Source organism: Lontra canadensis, unplaced genomic scaffold (assembly GCF_010015895.1).
Source record: "Lontra canadensis isolate GAN:19392208 unplaced genomic scaffold, GSC_riverotter_1.0 scaffold131, whole genome shotgun sequence".
NCBI lineage: Eukaryota > Metazoa > Chordata > Mammalia > Carnivora > Mustelidae > Lontra > Lontra canadensis.
In genome coordinates this window covers 790,805-812,491 of record NW_022631125.1, presented here as the reverse complement: position 1 = coordinate 812,491, position 21,687 = coordinate 790,805, and the positions used below count along the sequence as shown (strand labels likewise).

The following is a 21,687-nucleotide window of genomic DNA, read 5'->3' as shown; positions in this document are numbered from 1 at the left end:
CTTTGTTCAGTTCCAACTATAGCCTTTTTGACAAAACATTTTCCTATTAACTAAATTGTAAAAAATACAACCAAGCTTGTGCTCATTAAATATACATGTATATAAAAAACATACAAAAAGTACAAGATTGATTATGTTAGGAAACTTTTACAGTGTCAACATCCTGTTTTCTCTAAATCTTTAGTCAAGGGCCAAAGGTCAAATCTTTCTGTGCACAAAAACTCGATGTGACTGAACTCCTGAATTCAGTGTCATGCCTAAGCATGCTATGCACAGAATTATGCAGTCCTTCAAAAAAAACCAAAACAAAACAAAAAAAAAAAAAAACAAAAAAAAACCAAAAAAAAAAAACCCCCAAAAAACAAAAAAGAAAAAAAAAAAAAACCCAAAAAAAAAAAAAAAAAAAAAAAGAGGGGGTGACGAACCAACCAAAAAATAGAAAACCAACCCAAAAACAAAAACACACCACAGGACAAAAAGTTCTTCATAAATCAAATTCTATTTGTGAATTCAGCAAAATAATTTCTATAAAATAAAACAGCAAAATACTTAAATAGAATAGGGTGGACTGTATCTGTTTGCAGGGGTATTTGGTTTTTAGACAGGTTCCAAAAATTACACACATTCAAGTTACCAATTCTCTTTTAAATACAGTATTAACTGATCAGTTCCTTATCTTTAATTAAATGTTTATGCTGAAATTATGATACCTCAATTAGATTAACTAACTAGTAGTTTCCTTTTTAATCAAGACCCTGCTTCGAACATTCAAAATTTTGGAATAATGGAAAAGGAGCTAGGACAATTCTTGCTTTCAAGTAAAACTGTGCCTGAGCAGAAACTCAGCCAGACAAACTTGGTGCAGTGGCGCTCCAAGTACTGTGGGATTCTGGTGACTTCCACTTCACTGGGGTCCAGCGGAAGGAAAGTTCTAGAAGATTCATCTAATAAGCTCTACCAAAGAAACAAAACAAGCACACCAAATACAGTCTTCTATTATGCTCCAAGCATCCTGGCATAGCAAATTTTTGCATATTTGTTTTAAATCTTTAAAAATTCCCATTACTGATATTTAAATTTCTTTATCCCACCCAGAGATTGAACTGTCAAACATTAGACATAAGCAACGTATGTGTAACTGAAAACCGCCTGTTTCTCACATTTCTCCCCTTGTTTTATACTTATATTCTAGGTGTAAGAAGGAAAAGCTCTGAGCAATACAGCTGTCACATTGGGACAACTGCTGTCATTAGGGTAATTTTTCCTCATTGGCTACACTAACCTGGTGTGAAGCCATGCTAAATGTTACAGCATAACTATAGCTTCAAAGTGATTAACCTAACATCAGAATTAAAAAGGCAATGAAAAAGATCTAGAAACAATATTACATCACCAATTTTCCACATCAACCAAATAATTTAAAGGTTACCAGCCTTATATCATTGCTCATAGTAAAACTGACTCCCGTGGCAAAGAATTAACATGAAACTATTGGTGTGGTTGACATGGATGGGCTGTTTTGTTGCTGTTGGTTTATTTTTTTGTTTCTGTAAAGGAGCAGATCCAACTGCCACGAGGCAGTCAACACTGGTTGCAGAGTGCAGTGGGAAGAACAAGAAAATTAACTTTTGTAGTTTTTGTAGATCTGAGTCTCCTCAAGAAAAGTTTCTTGCTTAAGAATTAACAGTCAAACATTAATATACTATATACACCTTTGCCATTTACACATCAGCATCAGGCCATTTATTACAAAACACTATACACTTTCCACTGCAGGCGGGTTATATATTGACAGCAAATTTCTGCAGATAAGACAGTGAATAAACTCTCCACTCCATGTTGATTAGGAATAGTTTTTCTAGTTTTAAATTATTAGCCAGACACAGAAAAAGGTTGGACTGTAAGGCCTGGGTGCACAGTCTTGATGGAACTAGTTAATTATGTGCATTTCACTGATCCTTCGTCTGAGGTGGGGATACTTCTTCACTGCCTTCGTAATTTTCTTGTGCTCGTTGGCCAGTTCTCTGAGGGTTGTTCATGTGATGTGCTGCTGGGCCTGTATACGGCTGTCCATGCACATGGTTATTCTGGGAAGGGACAAGAGATCAATGTTAAAAGTTTTCATATAGCATCATGGGCTGAAATGTGTGGACACGTAAACATTTCTTTTATTCCTGGGACATACAAAGAGTAAATATCCTTGGGCTAATGCTGAGAAAGAAAAGAAAAATAATTTCAAAGAGAAAAGCTCCAGATGCCTGGGAGGCTCAATGGGTTAAGTGTCTGCCTTTGGCTCAGGTCATGATCTCAGGGTCCTGGGACTGAGCCCTACATCAAGCTCCCTGCTCAGCAGAAAGCCTGCTATTTCCTCTTCCTCTACTGCGCCCCCTGATTATGCTCTGACAAATAAATAAAATCTAAAAGAAAAAAGCTAACCTAGCCCCAAACCCTAAACAAAACCAGTGTAGAGCTATATAAATCTTCAGCCAAAGTGATTTTTAGTGCCCCAAATTATTTATTTTTATTTTTTTATTTTTATTTATTTGACAGAGAGAGATCACAAGTGGAGTGCCCCAAATTATTTAGGTGTAAGTCCACCAAACAAGGGATTACAGTTTGTTATTGTCTATTGTCAAAAACACTCACAAAATGATCTGTGAACTAGAACCCATCTATTCTGACTCTTCCAAGCACCTGGAAGCTTCTATATGATAATGACAAATATGACTGACCAGTCATATGAGATCTGCATTAGCAACAACCTTGAACACAGAACAGTGTTAATGGAAATGACAACGTTAAAGAAACATGGATGAGCTAGGCATGATTGATACATGAGCTTTCTCAGGGCTGAGGAAAGTAACTTTCTTCCTTATGAATTTGATTTCCTAACCTTTTAAACCTGTGAACCCTCATTTTTCTGTACGTTCCCACCAGTCAAGAAGATTTTAGGCCTTTCTATTATTTGTATTATGAAAATAAATATGCTAAATGGGCATTTTCTAATTATTGAGTATGCTTCTATTTCCATCCCGCCCCTTTCTCACGAAGGCTCCATGCCCAATCTGGGGCCCAACTTGGGGCCTGCACTCACAATCCTGAGATCAAGACCTGTGCTGAGATCAAGAGTAGGACCATTTGGGGCGCCTGGGTGGCTCAGTAGGTTAAAGCCTCTGCCTTCACCTCAGGTCATGATCCCAAGGTCCTGGGATAGAGCCCCGCATTGGGCTCTCTGCTCAGCGGGGAGCCTGCTTCCTCCTCTCTCTCTGCCTACCTATGATCTCTGTCAAATAAATAAATAAAATCTTGTGGGGGGGGAGAAGAAAAGTAGGACCATTAACCAACTGAGCCAGCCAGGCGAGAATGCCTTAAATAATGGTTCTGAAAGTATGGCTTCCAGACTAGCAGCAGCATCAATCACCTGGGAACTTGTCAGAAATGCAGATTTTCTGGCCCCCCCCCCCCCCACCTAAAAGAATCGGAAACTTGGCCTGGGGCCCAGCAATCTGTGTTGGAACAAGCCCACTGGGGAATTCTGATGCTTGTTCAAATTTGAGCACCACTGCCTCAAAAGACCTGAATTGGTCACCTCTGGGTTTTAGAAAGAAAAGTTATTTTAGAAAGTTTCTTTATCTAAATTTTTAAAATTTATTGATCATACAGAACTTTTATGGAAATCTACCAAATCCTTGATATTTTTCAATAATTTTGATTGTTACTGAAGTCTTGGTTAGGTTATGTAACCAAGAACAATTTTCTTCATTGCCACATCTTTAAAATGTCTTTGGAATCCATCTGCAGACTCAGCCTAACAGGAAATGTCCTAATCCTTTGTACTAAATATTATCATTTAATGTTGACATCAATTGCCACATAGTTTTACTGAGTGAGTGTACAAAGACAGGCACCTATTTGACTAGGAAGACACCACAGGGGAAGTTCAAACACATCACACTGTGAAGCTGCCCCAGCTATTCCTCTTTTGTTCATGCTCTAAAGGTAGTCCAGATAATCCCTCTGTTACTTTGCAGTCCCAACAAAAAATTCAACCATTCTTTAAATAAAGCATAAGAATTGTCTAGAGGATAAAAACATAAACCAACCCGATTTTACCTGTTGATATTGAGATCCAGGTGAATGGGGGTATAATGGGGCATCTTCAGGTGGAGGTGACTCATGCTCATCTGGGGCATCTTGGTCATCTGGCTCCTAATTTTAAATAATCAAGGCAAATTCATATTGAAGTTTTTTGTATCTGAAAAACTTAAAAACCTACAAAACTGACTCAAGTTTCCTTTTACTGAGATAAACTGAAACAGATGAAAAAACCTGATTTGGGTCTCTTCAGAAAGATTACATGTCAGGCAATTTCAGAAATTTCTCTATAAAAGAAGGCTCCCTCATTAACTTAAGATTACATATAGTAAATACTAAAGCAAACAAAACCTAGACAAAATTCCTTGATACTATCATTAATAAACACTGGCCTATGAAGTAACAAAGTGCTTTCTTCCATTTTTCTTTTCTTTTTTTTTTTTTTTTACCTCCTCTGGACAGAGTTCACAAGCTTTTGCAAGTGTCATCCTAGCACTATGTGATCTCTCCAAGAAATAACCATTTGATGTTTCATTGCTCTGCACTGGAGGAGACCAGTTGTTGTAAGTGTACTGAGGGTTGCCAGTGTATGGTCGTCTTTCAAGTTCATCTCCAAGCCATTCTACTGCCCAGGTCCACTTTCTTTTAAGATCTCCATTGCCCTTCAAAAGAAAATAAAACCATGTATGGAAAAGGTTTTGGAATATTTCTTAAAGTTAACTTAAAATAACAACTCCAATATCTCATTATATTTGTCTTTAAAACGGAATCCCTAATTCTGATTCAGATTTTTACAAAATTGTAAGAAAAAACCCTCACCTGCAGAATCTGGTAAGCAACAGGACAATTGCTAAAAAGAGCTACCATACATTTTATACATTGGTATGCTCTCTTTTGATAGTGATTCTTAGAGCGCTGGATTGTGTCAAACAGCCCATCTCGGTCATCTGGGATTCCTTTAAGTGCATTATGAATTCTGAAAAAGAACCAAATATATAAAAAACTTGTAAAATCAAATAGAGGCCAACATTTATTGAGTGCCTACTATGTGCCACTCAATAAAAGATCTCTGATGTATCATGTAATCTAATGTTGGACAGCAGGTACTGTTACTGAGCCTCTGAACACATGAGAAGAGGGGTACAGACAGGTTAAACAGCTTGCCCACGGTCATACAGCCACCTAGCAGTCTGTGCTCTAACCAACTTGTTACCAGTCCAAAATGATTTTGCTATGTATGTAATTCAAAGACATTACCAGAAGTGATTTTAGGACAGCAAGAGTAATACAGACTTAAAGTTAAACAACAACTAGTTTCTGACTGCTGTACTTGGGAGTTTCCTTCAAGTCAGTTCCTTTTATAAAACTGCATTTCTGCAAGTAATCAGCGACTATGAAATGGTGATATAATTTGGAAGTACAAAACGAACTTGAATTCTAATAATGAGCCATACGGCAAAGCAATTTTCACCATTACTACAATTCAGTTGATTTGCCAATGATTGATTTCATTTCAGTTCTTGCCAAGCCTAACAATAATATATAATCAATGATTTTTTGTTCTCCCCCAAAAGCAATTTAAAAAAAGGAATGTAGGGACAGATTGCACCTGTTTCCTTTGTGTTAAAAGCATCACCTGCCAGTAGACAATATGTGGTATATACATACAGTGGAATATTATTCGGCCTTGAAAAGGAATGAAATTGAGACACATGCTACAACACGTATGCAGCAAGTGAGCATGGGAAGGCGGGGGCAAAGTGAGAGGGAGAGAACCTCCAGGGAACTCCCTGCTGTGCACAGGGCCCTACATGGGTCTGGATCTCATGACCCCGAGATATCACGACCTAAAACAGAAACTAAGAATTAGACACTTAACCAACTGAGACACCCAGGCACCTTTCCAACCTGTATGAGTCTTAGAAGGCATGAAAATTAGCCAGATGAAAGAGGACAAATACTGTATCATTCAACTTATATGAGTTACTTAAAATAGCAAAATAAAAAAAAAATAGTTACTAGGAGTAGGGGAGCAGAGGAATGGGGAGTTATGGTTTAATGGGTATAGTATTTCAGTTTGGGATAATGAAAAAAGCTCTGGAAATGGATGGTGGTGACAGTAACACAGTATTATGAATATGCTTAATGCTACTGAATTGTACACTTAAAATGGATATAATGGTAAATTATGAATAGTTTATAATTTGACTACAAAAAATAATAAATAAAAAATTTACCTGCCTGTAATTCTACTGAGGTGTATCCAAGAGAACAGAAAACAGATGTTTATTTATTTATTTTTTTAAAAGATTTTATTTGTTCATTTGACAGACAGAGATCACAAGTAGGCAGAGAGGCAGGCAGAGAGAGGAGGAAGCAGGCTCCCTGCTGAGCAGAGAGCCCGATGAGGTGCTCAATCCCAGGACCCTGGGATCATGACCTGAGCTGAAGGCAGAGGCTTAAACCTCTGAGCCACCCAGGCACCCCTCTATGTATACTTTAAATTGATTAAAATGGTGAATTTTGTAAGTGAGTTTTATCTCCACAAAGAAACATTACCTGGGTAGTGTGGAATTAGAAAACAAATTAAAAAACCTTATATACCGTAAATTTTACTTATTAGAATGTTCCAAATCAAAATCCAAGTTTGTTTTTTGGCATTATATACATTCATAAAATCTGTCTGGAAATCACAACTCCAGCAATTTTGCAAGGTTTACTAATTTCAGACTAATCAATCATATAGGCTTCTTGCTGTTTAATCGGAAACACTTTAGTGTATATTGTTTTTGCCTTCAGTTTTGTCAAGTGATAATGAAGTATTAAGCCATTCTTTCTGCCACACCACATTTTCTTCCCATTTGTTTTAACTGCTTTCAAATACCATTTTTATCTATATCATCATCTTTGCCTGCCTTGTTCCCCAATGCCTGGTAGTGCCAGGCACCATGGTAGATACCCCATAAATATTCAAACACTGCTTACCGAATGAAGCAAAAAGCTCACTATGAGAAAGTTTTTTCAAGCTTGGGCGAGTGACTCATAGTAACAATACTTTACTAATCCCTTTACACAAAAGTCAATTGTCCATATTTAATCTAGCACATGTGCCTTTACCATTACAGCTTGCTATGTAATGAATGAAGAGAACTACAATGTAACCAACTGTTTTAATGCTCTAAGTCCTTAAATATTTTTTAAGTGAAAAGAGTAGAAATTAGACTCCATTAAAAACAACTTTTCTTTTTTTGGGGAAGGGAAGGGCCAAGGGAGAGGGAGAGAACTAATCTTAAGCAGGCTCCATTCCTAGCACAGAGCCTGATGCAGGGCTCAATCTCACAACCCTGGGATCATGACCTGAGCCAAAATCAAGAATCAGATGTTTGGGGGCACCTAGATGGCTCAGTGGGTTAAGCCTCTGCCTTTGGCTCCGGTCACAATCTCAGGGTCCTGGGATCGAGCCCTGCATCGGGCTCTCAGCTTGGCGAGGAGCCTGCTTCCCCTCTCTCTCTGCCTGTCTGTCCACTTGTGATCTCTGTCAAATAAGTAAAATCTTAAAAAAAAAAAAAAAAAAAAAATCAGACATTTAACCAACTGATCCACCCAGGTGCCCCCTAAAAACAACTTTTTTTTTTTTCCTTTTGAGGATTTTGTTTATTTGACAGAGAGAGAGAGAGACAGAGAGAGAGACAGAGACAGCAAGAGAGGGAACACAAGCAGGGGGAGTGGAAAAGGGAGAAGCAGGATTCTTGTAAGCAGGGAGCCCAATGTGGGGCTCTATCCCAGGACTCTGAGATCATGACCTGAGCCGAAGGCAGAGGCTTAACCATCTGAGCCACCCAGGCGCCCCCCTAAAAACAATTCTCTTTTTTTTTAAAAAAGATTTTATTTATTTATTTGTCAGAGACAGAGGGAGAGAGAGCGAGCGAGCACAGGCAGACAGAGGCAGAGGGAGAAGCAGGCTCCCCGCTGAGCAAGGAGCCTGATGTGGGACTCGATCCCAGGACCCTGGGATCACGACCTGAGCCGAAGGCAGAGGCCCAACCAACTGAGCCAACCAGGCGTCCCCTAAAAACAGTTCTTAAGAAAAGTGTCAAATCCTATAAATCATACTGAGAAGGGTACTGGAAGGTGCTCAAAATACATGCTTACAGTTTTGGAACTACTACATTTTTTGTCTCATGAAAATTGATTTTTGGCTTGATGCTATTTTTGCAACATTATTGTTAAAATTAATGTTAAATCTATGATGATAACTTTGGAGATAATTTGGAAATATTCATGAATTCTGACATTTGCAATCAAAATTATGTTTTAAGCATTTTGTCACTACAGAACTTGTTCTCAGGTTGCTGTTTTAGTTATACTGACAGACATATATAAATTCTGAACTATTTCTGAAAATCAAGTATTGTACTACCATCCACATGGGGAGGGAAGTTATAAAATCTGGCAGAGTTGTCAATGAATTCTGTATTTCACCATCATCTATAATTCTTGGGATCAGAGATCATTTATTAAACTTTATGGCAAAGAACAAGATGGAGGAATTCTGGAGGAAGCTTGAGTAGGACAGTTATGCTGGATAACCTCAGCTAAAAAAAAAAAAAAAAACCATCGCACTCAAATTCTCATATAATGAAAAACTAAAGTTGATGTTCATTATTCAAAGATTCTGCATTTGTGATTTTGCATACTTACTAAACTTTATTTGTAATGGCAGAAAACCAGCATGCTGCTTTTGGAAAAATCTGGATCAACACGTATGTTCACAGCTGAAGTGGAACAAAATGACACTTTGCCTTTTTTCAGCTTACATTGTTAAGGAGTGTCCTTTTTGCTATTTAGTGAAACCCTTCCTACACGGTTTGTGCTTTTTGTTGACTTCATGGTTTAAAATGGCCCCCAAATGCGTAGTGAAGAGCTACCTAGTATTCTTCAGTGCCAAAAGGCTTTGCAGAGAAAATATTGCATTAAAGAAGCTTTATTCAGGGGCGCCTGGGTGGCTCAGTGGGTTAAGCCGCTGCCTTCGGCTCAGGTCCTGATCTCGGGGTCCTGGGATGGAGCTCCACACATAGGGCTCTCTGCTAAGTGGGAAGCCTGCTTCCCTCTTTCTCTCTCTGCCTGCCTGCCTACTTGTGATCTCTGTCAAATAAATAAATAAAATCTTTAAAAAAAAATAAAGAAGCTTTATTCAGACACAAGTTATTGTGAGTTCACTGTTAAAGAGTCGGCAATGTACATTAAGAAACACACATTTAGAAAAAGGTTATATATAGATTGGCTGACAAAGATGCAACCAGAGGCTTATAGGAACCTAACCCTGTTATTTCCCCAGGAGCAATGGCTTTACATTCCCTCATTCAGTGTTCACAGTGACTTTAGAGAATATAGCTAACATGAATAATGGGAACTGACTGTACTTAGTTACCTAAGGACGATTTTTAGATAACCAAACCAAATGTGACCTCATATGACTCACTCTTAAATGAATGCAATTTAATCCTAAAATAACCCTAGCACATCATTAATGAAATTAAGATATTTACCAAAAGCCTATGCTAGTTTTTCTTAATTAAAAAAAAAATTTGATACCTAGGAGTAAGTATGCAATGTGGGCAATGAAAAAATAAAAAAGTGAAATCAAATGAGGGAAGGGGGAACTTTCTACCAATTCTTAAGCTTTTAAGGTAAAACCTTTATTAGATCTCTGAGAGGTAAAAATGAAAAAAAGGGGGTGGGGGGAGCGCTGGCTGGCAGTATCAGTTAGTTTAAAAGTTGGGCAAGTAAAAAAGAGGATCTACCTGTGAGTCTGCCAGGAGTCCTCAATCAGTAAGATTTGCAAAAGCAGATCCAAATAGGGCCGGAGTTCGTAAGTGTAGGAATATGCAACCTAAAAACAGGAAAAGACACCATGAATAACTTATTTAAAGGAATAATGAATCAAATTAGAGAGACATATGAATGTTTATTGTCCTATTAACCTGCCAGAGAAGTTCACTGAGGACAGTAGATGAGAACTGAGGATTCTCCCAGCAGCAAAAACGAAGCAATTTGACAGTTTCCTCTGAGTTACTGCAGTCCTCAATGATTTTCTTCACATAACTTGTTCTCACAAATAAAATGTCTGCCACATTCTGCTGAATTGGCATTATAGGTTGTGATAAATTAGGATCACCAAAAGGATTGGGAAGAGGAGGATTACCTAGAATACAGATTTGTCATCAATGAAAAACTAATAGGCTTCTCCATAATAAAATAATATAGCTTTCACCATAGAAAACAGTGTATGAAGTTTGTATTTTAGAAAAATAACATTTTAAATCAATATTCCTAAGTACCATGAAGAAAGTAGTTTTAGGCATTACAATGATCAGATAGACTAAGATGATAAAATGCAAACTTTAAATGCCAACACTGGCATATAACCTATATGAAAAGTTAATCTTTTTTTTTTTTTGGTTTGTTTTGGGAATATCTAACCTTATTTATTTTTTATTAACATATAATGTATTATTTGTTTCAGAGGTACAGGTCTGTGAATCATCAGTCTTACACAATTCACAGCACTCAACATAGCACATACCCTCCCCAATGTCCATCACCCAGCCACTCCCTTCCTTCTACCCCTCCTTCCAGCAACCCTCAGTTTGGTGAAAAGTTAGTTTTTAAACTACTTCATAAAGTATCCAGTAAAGTACCCAGGAACAAGCAGACAGAAAAAAATCCCTTTTAAATATGTGAAAAGATGCAGAACCCAAAATATTATAGATTGTCAGACTCTGGGTCTTATATTTAAATATCTTCAGAATCACTTTTAACTGGGTATTATGTATGGCCAGCAATATTTTAAAACCAATATCAAGGATGGAGCATTTGACTTTACCATTGATTGAAGACTGCATTCTTGAAGAGACATTGCAACAGCGGATCAGCTGTGACACAACGGAGTACAATTTGCCTAATTCAGCATACTGATATTTGATTGGAGGACCTGGACCTTCATCTAAAGACACAAGCATAAAGGTGGCAGGTACATTCAATTTCAGAAGTTGTGTCTTCTCTGCCACACCTACAATGAAGAAGGAAGAAGAGGGAAAAGGGGGAGAAGAATTACAAAAGATAAAAGAATTAGGATGGTAAGGACTTCATAATAAAGCCGTTGTCTAAAATATTTTTCTGTAATTTTTATAACCAGAAGACCACTCTTATTTAACACTCAGAGAATGATTTAACCAGAACAAAAATCTCTGTGGTATAATTGGATTTAAGTTTTAAAACGGTCAAAGACTCGATGACATTCCAGTCAAACCAAGTATAAAGAAAATGAACGCTTTGTATGGCCTGAGAGTGTGGGGTACTGGCCTAGACTGCAATCCTCATCATAAGGGAGGATGATGAAAACTCAGTGAGAAATAAAAATTCTTTTATATATTGCCTCTCTACTTTCTTCCATAGCTGAGCTACTTGAAAAACATGCGTAAACTTGGTGTCATCTCTATTTTCTTATTTTCCCCACTCCTCAAGTCATGCCAGTTTGGTTTCTGCCCCCTTTCCCAGGGTAAAGCTAAGGAATAGTTCTAAACCGTAACTGCTTCCTCTCCATCTTGGATTCCTCTCTTTCCTTCCAGCCTCTTCTCCTTGGTCTCATTTCTAAGTCATCCTTTCTCTGTCTCTGAGAAATGGTTGCTTCAAAGTTCCCACACCAGGCCACTGTCTCGTGCTGTATGCTTGCTTTTCCTGCATGATCAAACTCACTCTAATGGCTTCAAGTTCTAGCTCTTTTTGTTCAGATGATACTAAGGTATTTCTAAGACAAGCACCTTAAGTGTTCTACCAGATACTAAACATCACTATTTGGGTATCTGACAGGCTCAAAACTCAGTTTGTCCAAACTTGACTCATCACTTTACTCCCCTATCGATGTTCTTCCTCCTGTGTTCTCCTCTCTCAGTACATGGCACTGCTATCTACTATCTACTAGGCATCACTTCATATCTCTTCTGGGTTTCCCTCCTCTTAATACACAATCACTAAATCCTACTGACTTTACCTCTAATAAAAAGCATCAGAATCTGTCCACTTGTATCCCCCTCATTGCCAGTTCCCCAGTACTGGCCGTAATGGTTTTCTGCTATAAATCATTTTAATAATATCTAGTCTTTTTTCCCTGCAATCCATTCTTCATTGTAGTCCGAGTGATCTTTCTAGAGGTATGTCTATTAAAAACTCTACAGTGGCTCATCGCTGACCTTAGGATAAAGTCTAGAATCCCTCATGAGGCTTGCCAGATAGCATGATCAGAGATCATTTCTAGTCTGAGTAACTTTCACTTCCTCCACACACTGAGTTTACTCCAAGTCTCTGCATCTGCTGTTCACTCTGGATAGCAACCCCAAACAACAAATTCCCACATCAACTTCCCCATTAAGTCCCCTGTATGCCCCAATTCTGGTCTGGTATCCCTACTACATACTACCATGTACCACTTTGTATTTTTCCCTATTATAGCCATTAACATACTTCATGGCAGTTATCTTTTTATTTGCTTCTCTACCTCATTAGACAACAGACTGTCCTTTTTAGTGTCATATTCCAAGAAGTATAATAAATATAGGCCCACAATCCCTTATCTGAAATCCTGAGATTCAAAAAGCTCTTATCATAAATATAAACAGGAATTCTTTTGTAAAGTTGGTATCAAAATGTGTTTGGTGGGAAAAGCTGGCCTGAACTGTTAAGAGGCTATTTATAGTCTTCGTTTATCACCTCTCTGGGTGACTGCTCATGCTTTACTGTAGAAATATTAATGTGTATGATTATAAGGTGTTGTCTTGGACTCTGTTATAGGGATGTTGCACAACACATGGTATATATACTGCCTTACCTTTCTTAAATCCACACAATCCTGAACCCCAAAGCATATGTGGTATTAAGAATTTCATACTAAAGTATATGGCTCTGGGGACACCTGGGTGCCTCAGTCACTGGGTGTCTACCTTCGGCTCAGGTCGTGATCCCAGGGTCCTGGAATCGAACCCCTCATCTGGCTCCCTGCTTGGCAGAGGGCCTGCTTCTCCCTCTCCCACTCCCCCTGCTTCTGTTCCCTCTCTGTGTCTGTCAAATGAATAAAATCTTAAAAAAAAAATTTATTTATAACAGAGACAGCGAGAGAAGGAACACAAGCACAGGGGAGCTGGAGAGGGAGAAGCAGGCTCCCCGTAGAGCAGGGAGCCTGGTATGTGGCTTGATCCCAGGATGCTGGGGATAATGACCTGAGCCAAAGGCAGATGCTTAACGACTGAGCCACCCAGGTGCCCAAGGTGCCCCTCTTTTAAACTTTTAAAGAAGTTATTCAAATCTGGCCAAATACTCATTAGCACTTAAGATTTTATTTTTTTTTATTTTTTTATTTTTTTAAAGATTTTATTTATTTATTTGACAGAGAGATCACAAGCAGGCAGAGAGGCAGGCAGAGAGAGAGGGGGAGGAAGCAGGCTCCCAGCTGAGCAGAGAGCCCGATGCGGGGCTCGATCCCAGGACTCCGAGATCATGACCTGAGCCGAAGGCAGCGGCTTAACCCACTGAGCCACCCAGGCGCCCCAGCACTTAAGATTTTAAATGGAATGCCTCAGTAAATTAATCATTTGGGAACAGTGCACTGATACCTGATTAGTAAGAAATTTTTATAATTTCTTACTAATGCTCAGTTGGAAGAGCATGCGACTTTATCTCAGGGTTATGGGTTCGTAGTCTTACATTGGACACAGAGATTACTTAAATAATACATAAAGAAAAAAAAACAGAAAAAGAAATTTAATAATTGTTATCATAGGAAATTTACCACCCCATACAAAGCCAATGAACAGACACCAAATGACAATGGAAGGATTTTTGATAATACCATCTTTTCATTCAACAAACATTTATTGAGTGTCACTGCAAAAAACGCTGATCTCTGCAATCTCATTGGGTAGCAACACAAAAATGTGAACACAATACAAAACAACAGAAGTAGAAGACAACGCATTTTTAAGTTAAGTATTCTGGGATCACTGATCAGATGATGTTAGAAAGGATAGAGAAGGAACATGTTAAACAGAGGTAATAACAAATAATAGGGTAACTGAATATGTGTATTATCTGTAATTTTAATTTAGTTGACTTCAATAAAAACTTAGTTCAAACCAAGTCCTTAACTCAAACTTGGGTGAGTATCACAACCACCCAGGGACTTTTTGAAAATGTGGATTCCTTGTGGTAGCTCTGAGAATTCTGATTCAGTTGGTGTGGGATGGGGCCTAAGAGTCAGTATTTTCAAATCCAGACAGATTTGGCATTACTGTTTTAGGAGATAAAAAAACATGATTAAGACACAGATTCTGGGGGTGACTGGGAGGCTCAGTCTGTTAAATGTCCAACTCTTTGATTGTGGCTCAGGTTGTGATCTCATGGGTTCTCTCTCTCCCTCTGCCCTTTCCCCTACTTCCTCTCTTCTAGAAGAGACAGATTCTGGCCTCTATGTACTGCAGAGATATGCATAAATAAAAGTACAAGGTGAAAAGTGCAGTAAAAAATGTTTCATCATTTGACTTAGAAGACTTTGCCACTTAATACATTAAAACAGAATTATAGCGATTTAAATTCTTACCTAAATTGGCATACATTACAAACAGATTGAAATACTGCTGCAAATGACGCCCATGCTCTGAAACTTCCCTTCTCAAGAGATTGAGAACTGCCCTTAGTAGGTGATCGCTTAGGCTTAAGTTGTCATATGCCTGTAAAGGATAAAACATTGGCTATTTTCCAGTGACAAGATATAGGTACAGTATAATACATAAAAAAGGCGCCACACACCCACACCCACCACGATAAATATAAGGCAGAAATTTTTAGAAGGACTAATCACACAATGAACAATTAAAAAGGGTTGCTTTTTAGAAAAGGGAATGAAGATCCGAGGTAGATTTCATTTAGAGACTTCATCATGATGTTTTAATTCTTAATAAATGGAAGTCCATTAAAAAAAAAAAAACTTTACAAATAATCTATATAATCATGTGTACAATTAAGCCACTGCTTGTAACTGAATGAACACAGAAAATTCTGTGGTTGTTAAAGAGCTAATAATTGCTATTCATTGCTGCGAAGTACTTTTACCGAACTCCTAGATAACAGATGGTGTTGGTGTGTGTGCACACACATTTGTTCGGTAAACGTATCAAAAAGATGTACATGTATTTGTGACTTCAACTTCCAGGGAAGAGATTTGTAAGCATTTAATCACTAAAAAGAAAACCAGGCAATTACCTGACTAGAAGGTCCGGGAGATGCAAAAGGTGAAGGACATGGCCCATCTTGCAAGGAAAAATGTGCAATAAAAACTATAAGTTTTGCAAATGCACCCCTTACTTCTGCACTGGGGCACTCCAGAAGGTATTCAGAAAAGCGATTTGAAACATTAAAAAGGACATTGTGAGCAAACCAAAAACGGACATTCTTGCTGTGACGAAGGAGAATACACAATGCGTCATACCTAAGACAAAACAAAAAAAATTTTTCAATGTCAATTTACTGTGTTTTGTATGTAATACAAATATGAGTCTCTATGAACCAAATAAAAATCAAAGACCCTCTTTTACTTCTGGAGGGAAAGAATCAGCAATGGTTGCTTCTAGTACCAACATTAAAAGGACAGATGACTACAGCTTGGGGCTCTTCTCAAAGACTGACAATACAGAGATGAAAGCTTGTCTAGTCCTCTACAAACTCATTACAGAACTCTTTCTAGATTCAATGACAAGACAGTCCCTCCCCTAATCTTCCTTGAACATCTAACCACTGGATGAGTACATAAAAATTGTTCAATCAAGGTATTATAATGGCCTCTATACTCTCACAATCTGAAACTTAGGACACTCATTTTATTTGTCACATTTTAAAATCTATGGCAAAATTTAATCTAGGGAAGTTAAAACTACTAATTTCTGGATTAAGTAGCTCAGACTTTTTAAGTATTATCCTATAATCTTTTGTACTGGGACATCAAAGATAGGATACAAGGTAAGAGAAACAGAAGCCAGCTTCAGAACAATGAAAGGTCATGTTTAGCCTAAGTTAATTATTTTAATATGATCTCTCTCACTACTACTATCAAGAGTTTTTGGGGATGCCTGGGTGGCTCAATTGGTTAAGTGACCACCTTCAGCTCAGGTCATGATCCTGGAGTCCCAGGATCAAGTACCACATAAGGATCCCTGCTCAGCAGGGAGTTTGCTTCTCCTGCTGACTTTTCTCTTCTCATGCGCTCTCTCTCTCTCTCTCTCTCTCTCATAAATAAATAAATAAAATCCTTAAAAAAAAAAAAGTTTCTGCTGAAATAAGATGGTCGTTGAGTTGGAAAAAAATAAAACAATATATTAAAGAATCAAATTAAATGCTAGGATACTAGGAATGAAAACCCAAAGTAATGTACCAATCACTGGCAGAGCCACGGACGATTTTCTTGGTGTGAAATCCTGTGGTAAAAAGGAATCTAGCAGCAAGCTGAATACTAATCATAGTGATTTCTTCTGCTTCAGGCAACAGGTGATCTTGCCCTATAAAAAATAGGCAGATACATTAAAAAAAAAATTTCTATGTCTAAGCTCCATTTTCAAACAAGTCTACATTTCCACTGATTTCTAGAAGTCCTACCTTTGCTAACTACCCCCCAACCAGCAACTTATGAAATAATTCTTAGTTCAGTAAAGCATGTTTCAAACTAATGCTTGAGTCGGAAACAAATTGTTGTAATAAACAAAAGCTCCTGTTTCCAAACAGCAAGACAATATATATTGCTCAACATTTTAACATAACAGTTACATGAAATATGGCTTTGAAACAGCCCAAAGTAGGGGCGACTGGGTGGCTCAGTGGGTTAAAGCCTCTGCCCCCAGCTCACATCATGGTCTGGATTGAGCCCCGCATCGGGTTCTCTGCTCGGTGGAAAACCCACTTCTCTCCCCTCCCCTCTCTGCCTACTTGTGATCTCTGTCAAGTAAATAAAATCTTTAAAAAAAAAAAAAAAAAAAAAAGCCCAGAGTAAAAATGCAAATATGTTGATGCTTCTAAGAAATCTCGCAAGTAAACTAAGAGTTACGCTTTTACTAAGAAGCTAAATTCTTGATACTTACCTGGTGGAGGATTTAAGTAAACACCGTTACACGTAAGCAGTTTTTTCATGAACTGAAAATATTCTAGACTGTACTGCATTCGGTTATGCATGAATTGCACATTCTGCTTCCGTACACTTCTCTCGATGGCTGATGGCATAATAATCTGATGGGGTCTTGTGGTGATAGCAAGCTCAGATATGTATCTTATCAACTCATCACCCTGGTCTATAGTATCCAATCGTTCATAAAAAAGTATGTAAGCATTCCACCACCTTTTCTGGCGCCTGTAGGACATGCGCTTCATCATGTGATCAAATACCTCCCCCATATACTCTCCGCCAAAACACTGGTTTTTCATTTCTTCGTCGTCATCCATTTTACACTCTGTTACATCTCCATCGTCAAATTTATACCAGCGATTTCTCTCACCATCTCCACCATTCCTCTGAATGATGTAAGAATAATAATGTCCACCACTTGCTTGGCCACTGTGTACCAGCACGCCCACGAGTCTGTATTTTGTGCTTCCTGCTGTCTCACTTTCAGACTGCTCATTCTGCTGTATCAACTGACTCTCTGGGTTTACATTATCTCCTTCCAGCTTTGCAACACCTGCGACTGTGTAAGGTTCCATGTCCAGCTCTCGAGGAAATTCAAAATAATCATTGAATTTGATTGCACATTCTCTTTCCCAGTCATAATCGAATCTTTTCAGTTGGATAGCAAGAACGGGAGGTAATTTTTTAATTAGCAAGCGCTTTACAGTATCAACCTAAAATAAACAGAGCAAGTTACTAGATGTTCTTCTATAATCCACTGCACAAAACAAACTATAAACCCATATTATTAAATTCTCATGAAGACTAATTGGAGGTCATAAGTGTAAACAAACACACCGCAATGAATATAATCAAGGTAATTCTGTCACAGTAGGCATTTCAAAAAATGCTAACTAAAACTAACAATATGGAAAAAGCGGATGCCATTTGTTACAAATTGCGAATATTAGTGACACTGACATTACTCACTGCCTGGATTCTGTATCGTCATTGCTATCTTACCACTGTTACTTGTTTGACATTTACTGTTAGGCTAATGAAAGTATGCTGTTTGGAGCAAGCTGAAGAAATACAATAGCAGCTAATATTTATTGGGCCATTAGGTGCCAAGTAATATGCTAAGTACTGCCTGAGTAGTAATGAGGAGGAGCAGGAGCAGCAGAGAGACTGAGTCACTTGCCTCAAGTCTCAGAGCTGGTGGTGGGGGAGTGGGGGTGGGGAGGCAGTCCAGCTTTACAGCTCACATCTCAGCCTCTAGACTTTAGTACCTCTTCAGGTGGTGTGTGAATGTCAAAACGATACAGGTGACTTGGAGGTGAGAGAATTTGGGAGCCCAGGAAGACAGACGTTATTTATTGTCTATGTAGACGGTCTCTCCCTAAGAGGTGTTAAGTGCCCAAAGATAAAACTTTATCAAGTGGGCCTAAAAACCTGATCCTGGGGTGCCTGGGTGGCTCAGTGGCTCAGGTCATGATCCCACAGTCCTGGGATCAAGCCCCACATCAGGCTCTCTGCTCAGCAGGGAGCCTGCTTCCCTTCCTCTCTCTCTCTGCCTCTCTTCCTACTTGTAATCTCTGTCAAATAAATAAATAAAATCTCCAAAAACAAAAAACAAAAAACAAAACAAGAAACCTGATCCCATTAGTTTAAAAACACGTTGGTAGAAGAAATCTTATGGCACCAAATCCAGTAATGCAGGTTTCAGTAAACTTCTTGGTCCTTATAAGGAACTGCACGTGACAGGAGAAAACGTTTTCTTGTCAGCGCTACAGCTTTGGGGTTCAACAGCAGTTTGGTTGGGCATGAATGGCAAGTGACTGTGGAGCTCAGACAACAGAAAGTGATAGTGAACTATTAGGACTTCTAAGATGTTTGCTCTTATTTACTGGTTTCCCTAGCCCTGCTGTCACTACTTTCTCTCAATCTTCTTGCCCTGAAAAACCTTTGTACCAAGTTACCTTAACTACCTTCTGCTACCACTGTAACAACGCAGGGTAGGGAATAAAAATAGATAAATACATAAACAAAAGCAATGAACTTTCAAACCCATTAAATGTAACTATAGTTACTTAAATAACCTGGATAATTCATACCTTTTTATTGCATTTTTCACAATGATATGCATTTGCACCTTCTAATAAATCTCCTTTGACATATTGTTCCAAAGAATCAAGAAGATTTTGGTGATTTCTAATGTCTACATTCAAAGTCGTAAAAGATTCTTCACACTCGTATCTAAAGATATTAAGAAATCATCAAAAAGGATTTCTTAGTTTTCTCAACATTTTTATAGACTTAATGAAAGCTATTATCTGCAATATTTATAATATGACATGAAACCTGTAAAGAAACGGAAGGTCACCAATAAATTCTGACACATTTATTTGGCCACTTACCTAGTGCTGGGCACTACATTAGGTTGTTTACGCCCATATATACACAGTTTTTCTGTCTTCATGACAAACCTGCTAGAAAACTACCACCACCTCCACTTCAGAGGATGAGGGAACTGGGACTTGGAAAGGTTAATATGGTCAAGATTACTAGGCAAAATTACATTTTGAAGCCAGGTCTGTCTTGCTTCATGGCTTAAGCTCTTTACCATCTACTGTGCTGCTTCCATTGTCATCTAGTTGGGCTAATTCATGCCAAGGCCAAAGCATGAATTCATCACAACTTCTGAAAACGGTATTTTAAACTATTAATAGGCTGCTTTTTTTAAATGGTCATTCTTTTCTGTAATGGAAACCTCAGTATAGCACAAGTTTGAACAACTGGTCAACAGGAGATAACCAATTTGAGTAGGAGCCAGAATCCCACCTTGTGGCAATTTTCTACCAAGGGAAATTTCAGATTTCTGATGAGACACATGCGTAAACTCAGAACATGGGATGTAGGGAATACACGCTCAACCATCAAATTTATTCATTCAACAAATACATTCGGAGGGACTTCCATGTGTGAAAGTACTCTGGGATAGTCAATGCTGAAGACAAGTTCCTCATATTTGGGGCTTTTCAGTTTAGTTATGGGGGAAAAAAGGTATACAAAGGTATTTGTAAGGGCATGAATGGAATATTAAGTAGGTATTAAGACTATTGCTACTATGATCTGGGAACAACCCATAAAAGAGAAAAAAGAAGTCAGAACTTATGACTCTGCTTAAAAAAAAAAAATAGGACATTCGAAGATAAGAGTAAGCCAGCAAAATTTTTTCTATAAAAAGCCAGGTAGTACCTATTGCAAGCTTTTTTGTGGGCCATGACGTCTCTATGACTCTGCTGTTATAGGGAAAGCAGCCAGAGTATGTTTCAGTAACACTTTTTTAAAAATAAAAACCGATGTGTGGCTGGATTTGACCTGTGGTGCATTGTTTGCGAACTCCTGATCTAGCAAATAATCCTGTAGGACAGACAGACTTGGGACTCTTTATGTAACCTTCTGGCATGTAATGTGTACAGGCCTCGTTTAGTTGTGGAGAAAGTGTTTGAACTTCTGGGATCTTAATTACAATCATGCTTTCCAGACATTGTCACTTATTAGCAAAGAAAAGCAGTAATTTCCAAATGACTTTGAAAATTGTCTAAATAAAACAAACCAAGAAGGACTGATTAGAATAAATGACCAAAAGTTGGCTTATTTTATCAGTAATTAAAATCAAAAGGTTAAAATGACAGTTTAGTTGTCCACCTAATGCAAAAGGTCTTTTAAAACAACCAAAAGTTACTGTACAGGCTACGTGAATAATTTCATGGTCTTGTTCTGAATGAATGGTTTAACCTCATGGTAATTTCTCATTTATATAGCATTACCTCTCTGTCAATCATTTCCCTTTGATCAAAAATGAAGCACTCCCACGAGCCACATACCTCATGACTATGTAATACCGTTTGGGCTTATAGAAAATAGCATCGTACTGTGATATTTTGGCGAAAAGTGATTTCAAACCAACAGTCATCAGTAACATGCAAGAGAAGTTCCAAAGTAAAACTTCCATGTACTAGGCATAAACATGTATCTACTAGTAGTGAAATTTAATAGTCACTTAACTATTTTCAATTAAGAGTTCTTAATTAAACAATTTCTCTTTTAAGTAAAAAACAGTTTGTTCAGTCAACTCTTGCTATGTTTTGTGTTGAAAACACACTTTAAGGATAATGAAAATTAATGCTATTTTAAAAATTAGTATTTCTCTCATATAAGGAAATTGTACTCCATGTCTATCATCTTCTAAGCTTAATGTATTTTTAATATTTTAATTACTTTAGCTCTAGGATAAAGGGCGAATTTATGAGTAACACCTATAAGCTATATATGCAAAATGCCATTTCATTTCCCCAGTAATAATCATACATAAAAGAAAGAGAAGGAGC

The 21,687-nt window shown here is 37.9% G+C and overlaps 1 protein-coding gene across 1 annotated transcript in view; it reads right to left on the bottom strand.

Annotated features, from left to right (window-relative positions):
- Positions 1-480: 480 nt before the first annotated feature.
- USP9X (ubiquitin specific peptidase 9 X-linked) overlaps positions 481-21,687 on the bottom strand; it is a 97,638-nt gene continuing 76,431 nt past the window's right edge. Inside the window, exons 33-44 of the mRNA XM_032842502.1 lie at positions 19,408-19,549; positions 17,274-18,027; positions 16,574-16,697; positions 15,409-15,634; positions 14,747-14,876; positions 10,982-11,167; positions 10,080-10,300; positions 9,900-9,988; positions 4,915-5,071; positions 4,545-4,757; positions 4,114-4,209; positions 481-2,087 (exon numbers count right to left, since the gene is read on the bottom strand). Of these exons, the coding sequence (XP_032698393.1) occupies positions 1,950-2,087; positions 4,114-4,209; positions 4,545-4,757; positions 4,915-5,071; positions 9,900-9,988; positions 10,080-10,300; positions 10,982-11,167; positions 14,747-14,876; positions 15,409-15,634; positions 16,574-16,697; positions 17,274-18,027; positions 19,408-19,549 (2,476 nt within the window). The 3' untranslated portion in view covers positions 481-1,949. The remainder of the gene's footprint in view (positions 2,088-4,113; positions 4,210-4,544; positions 4,758-4,914; positions 5,072-9,899; positions 9,989-10,079; positions 10,301-10,981; positions 11,168-14,746; positions 14,877-15,408; positions 15,635-16,573; positions 16,698-17,273; positions 18,028-19,407; positions 19,550-21,687) is intronic.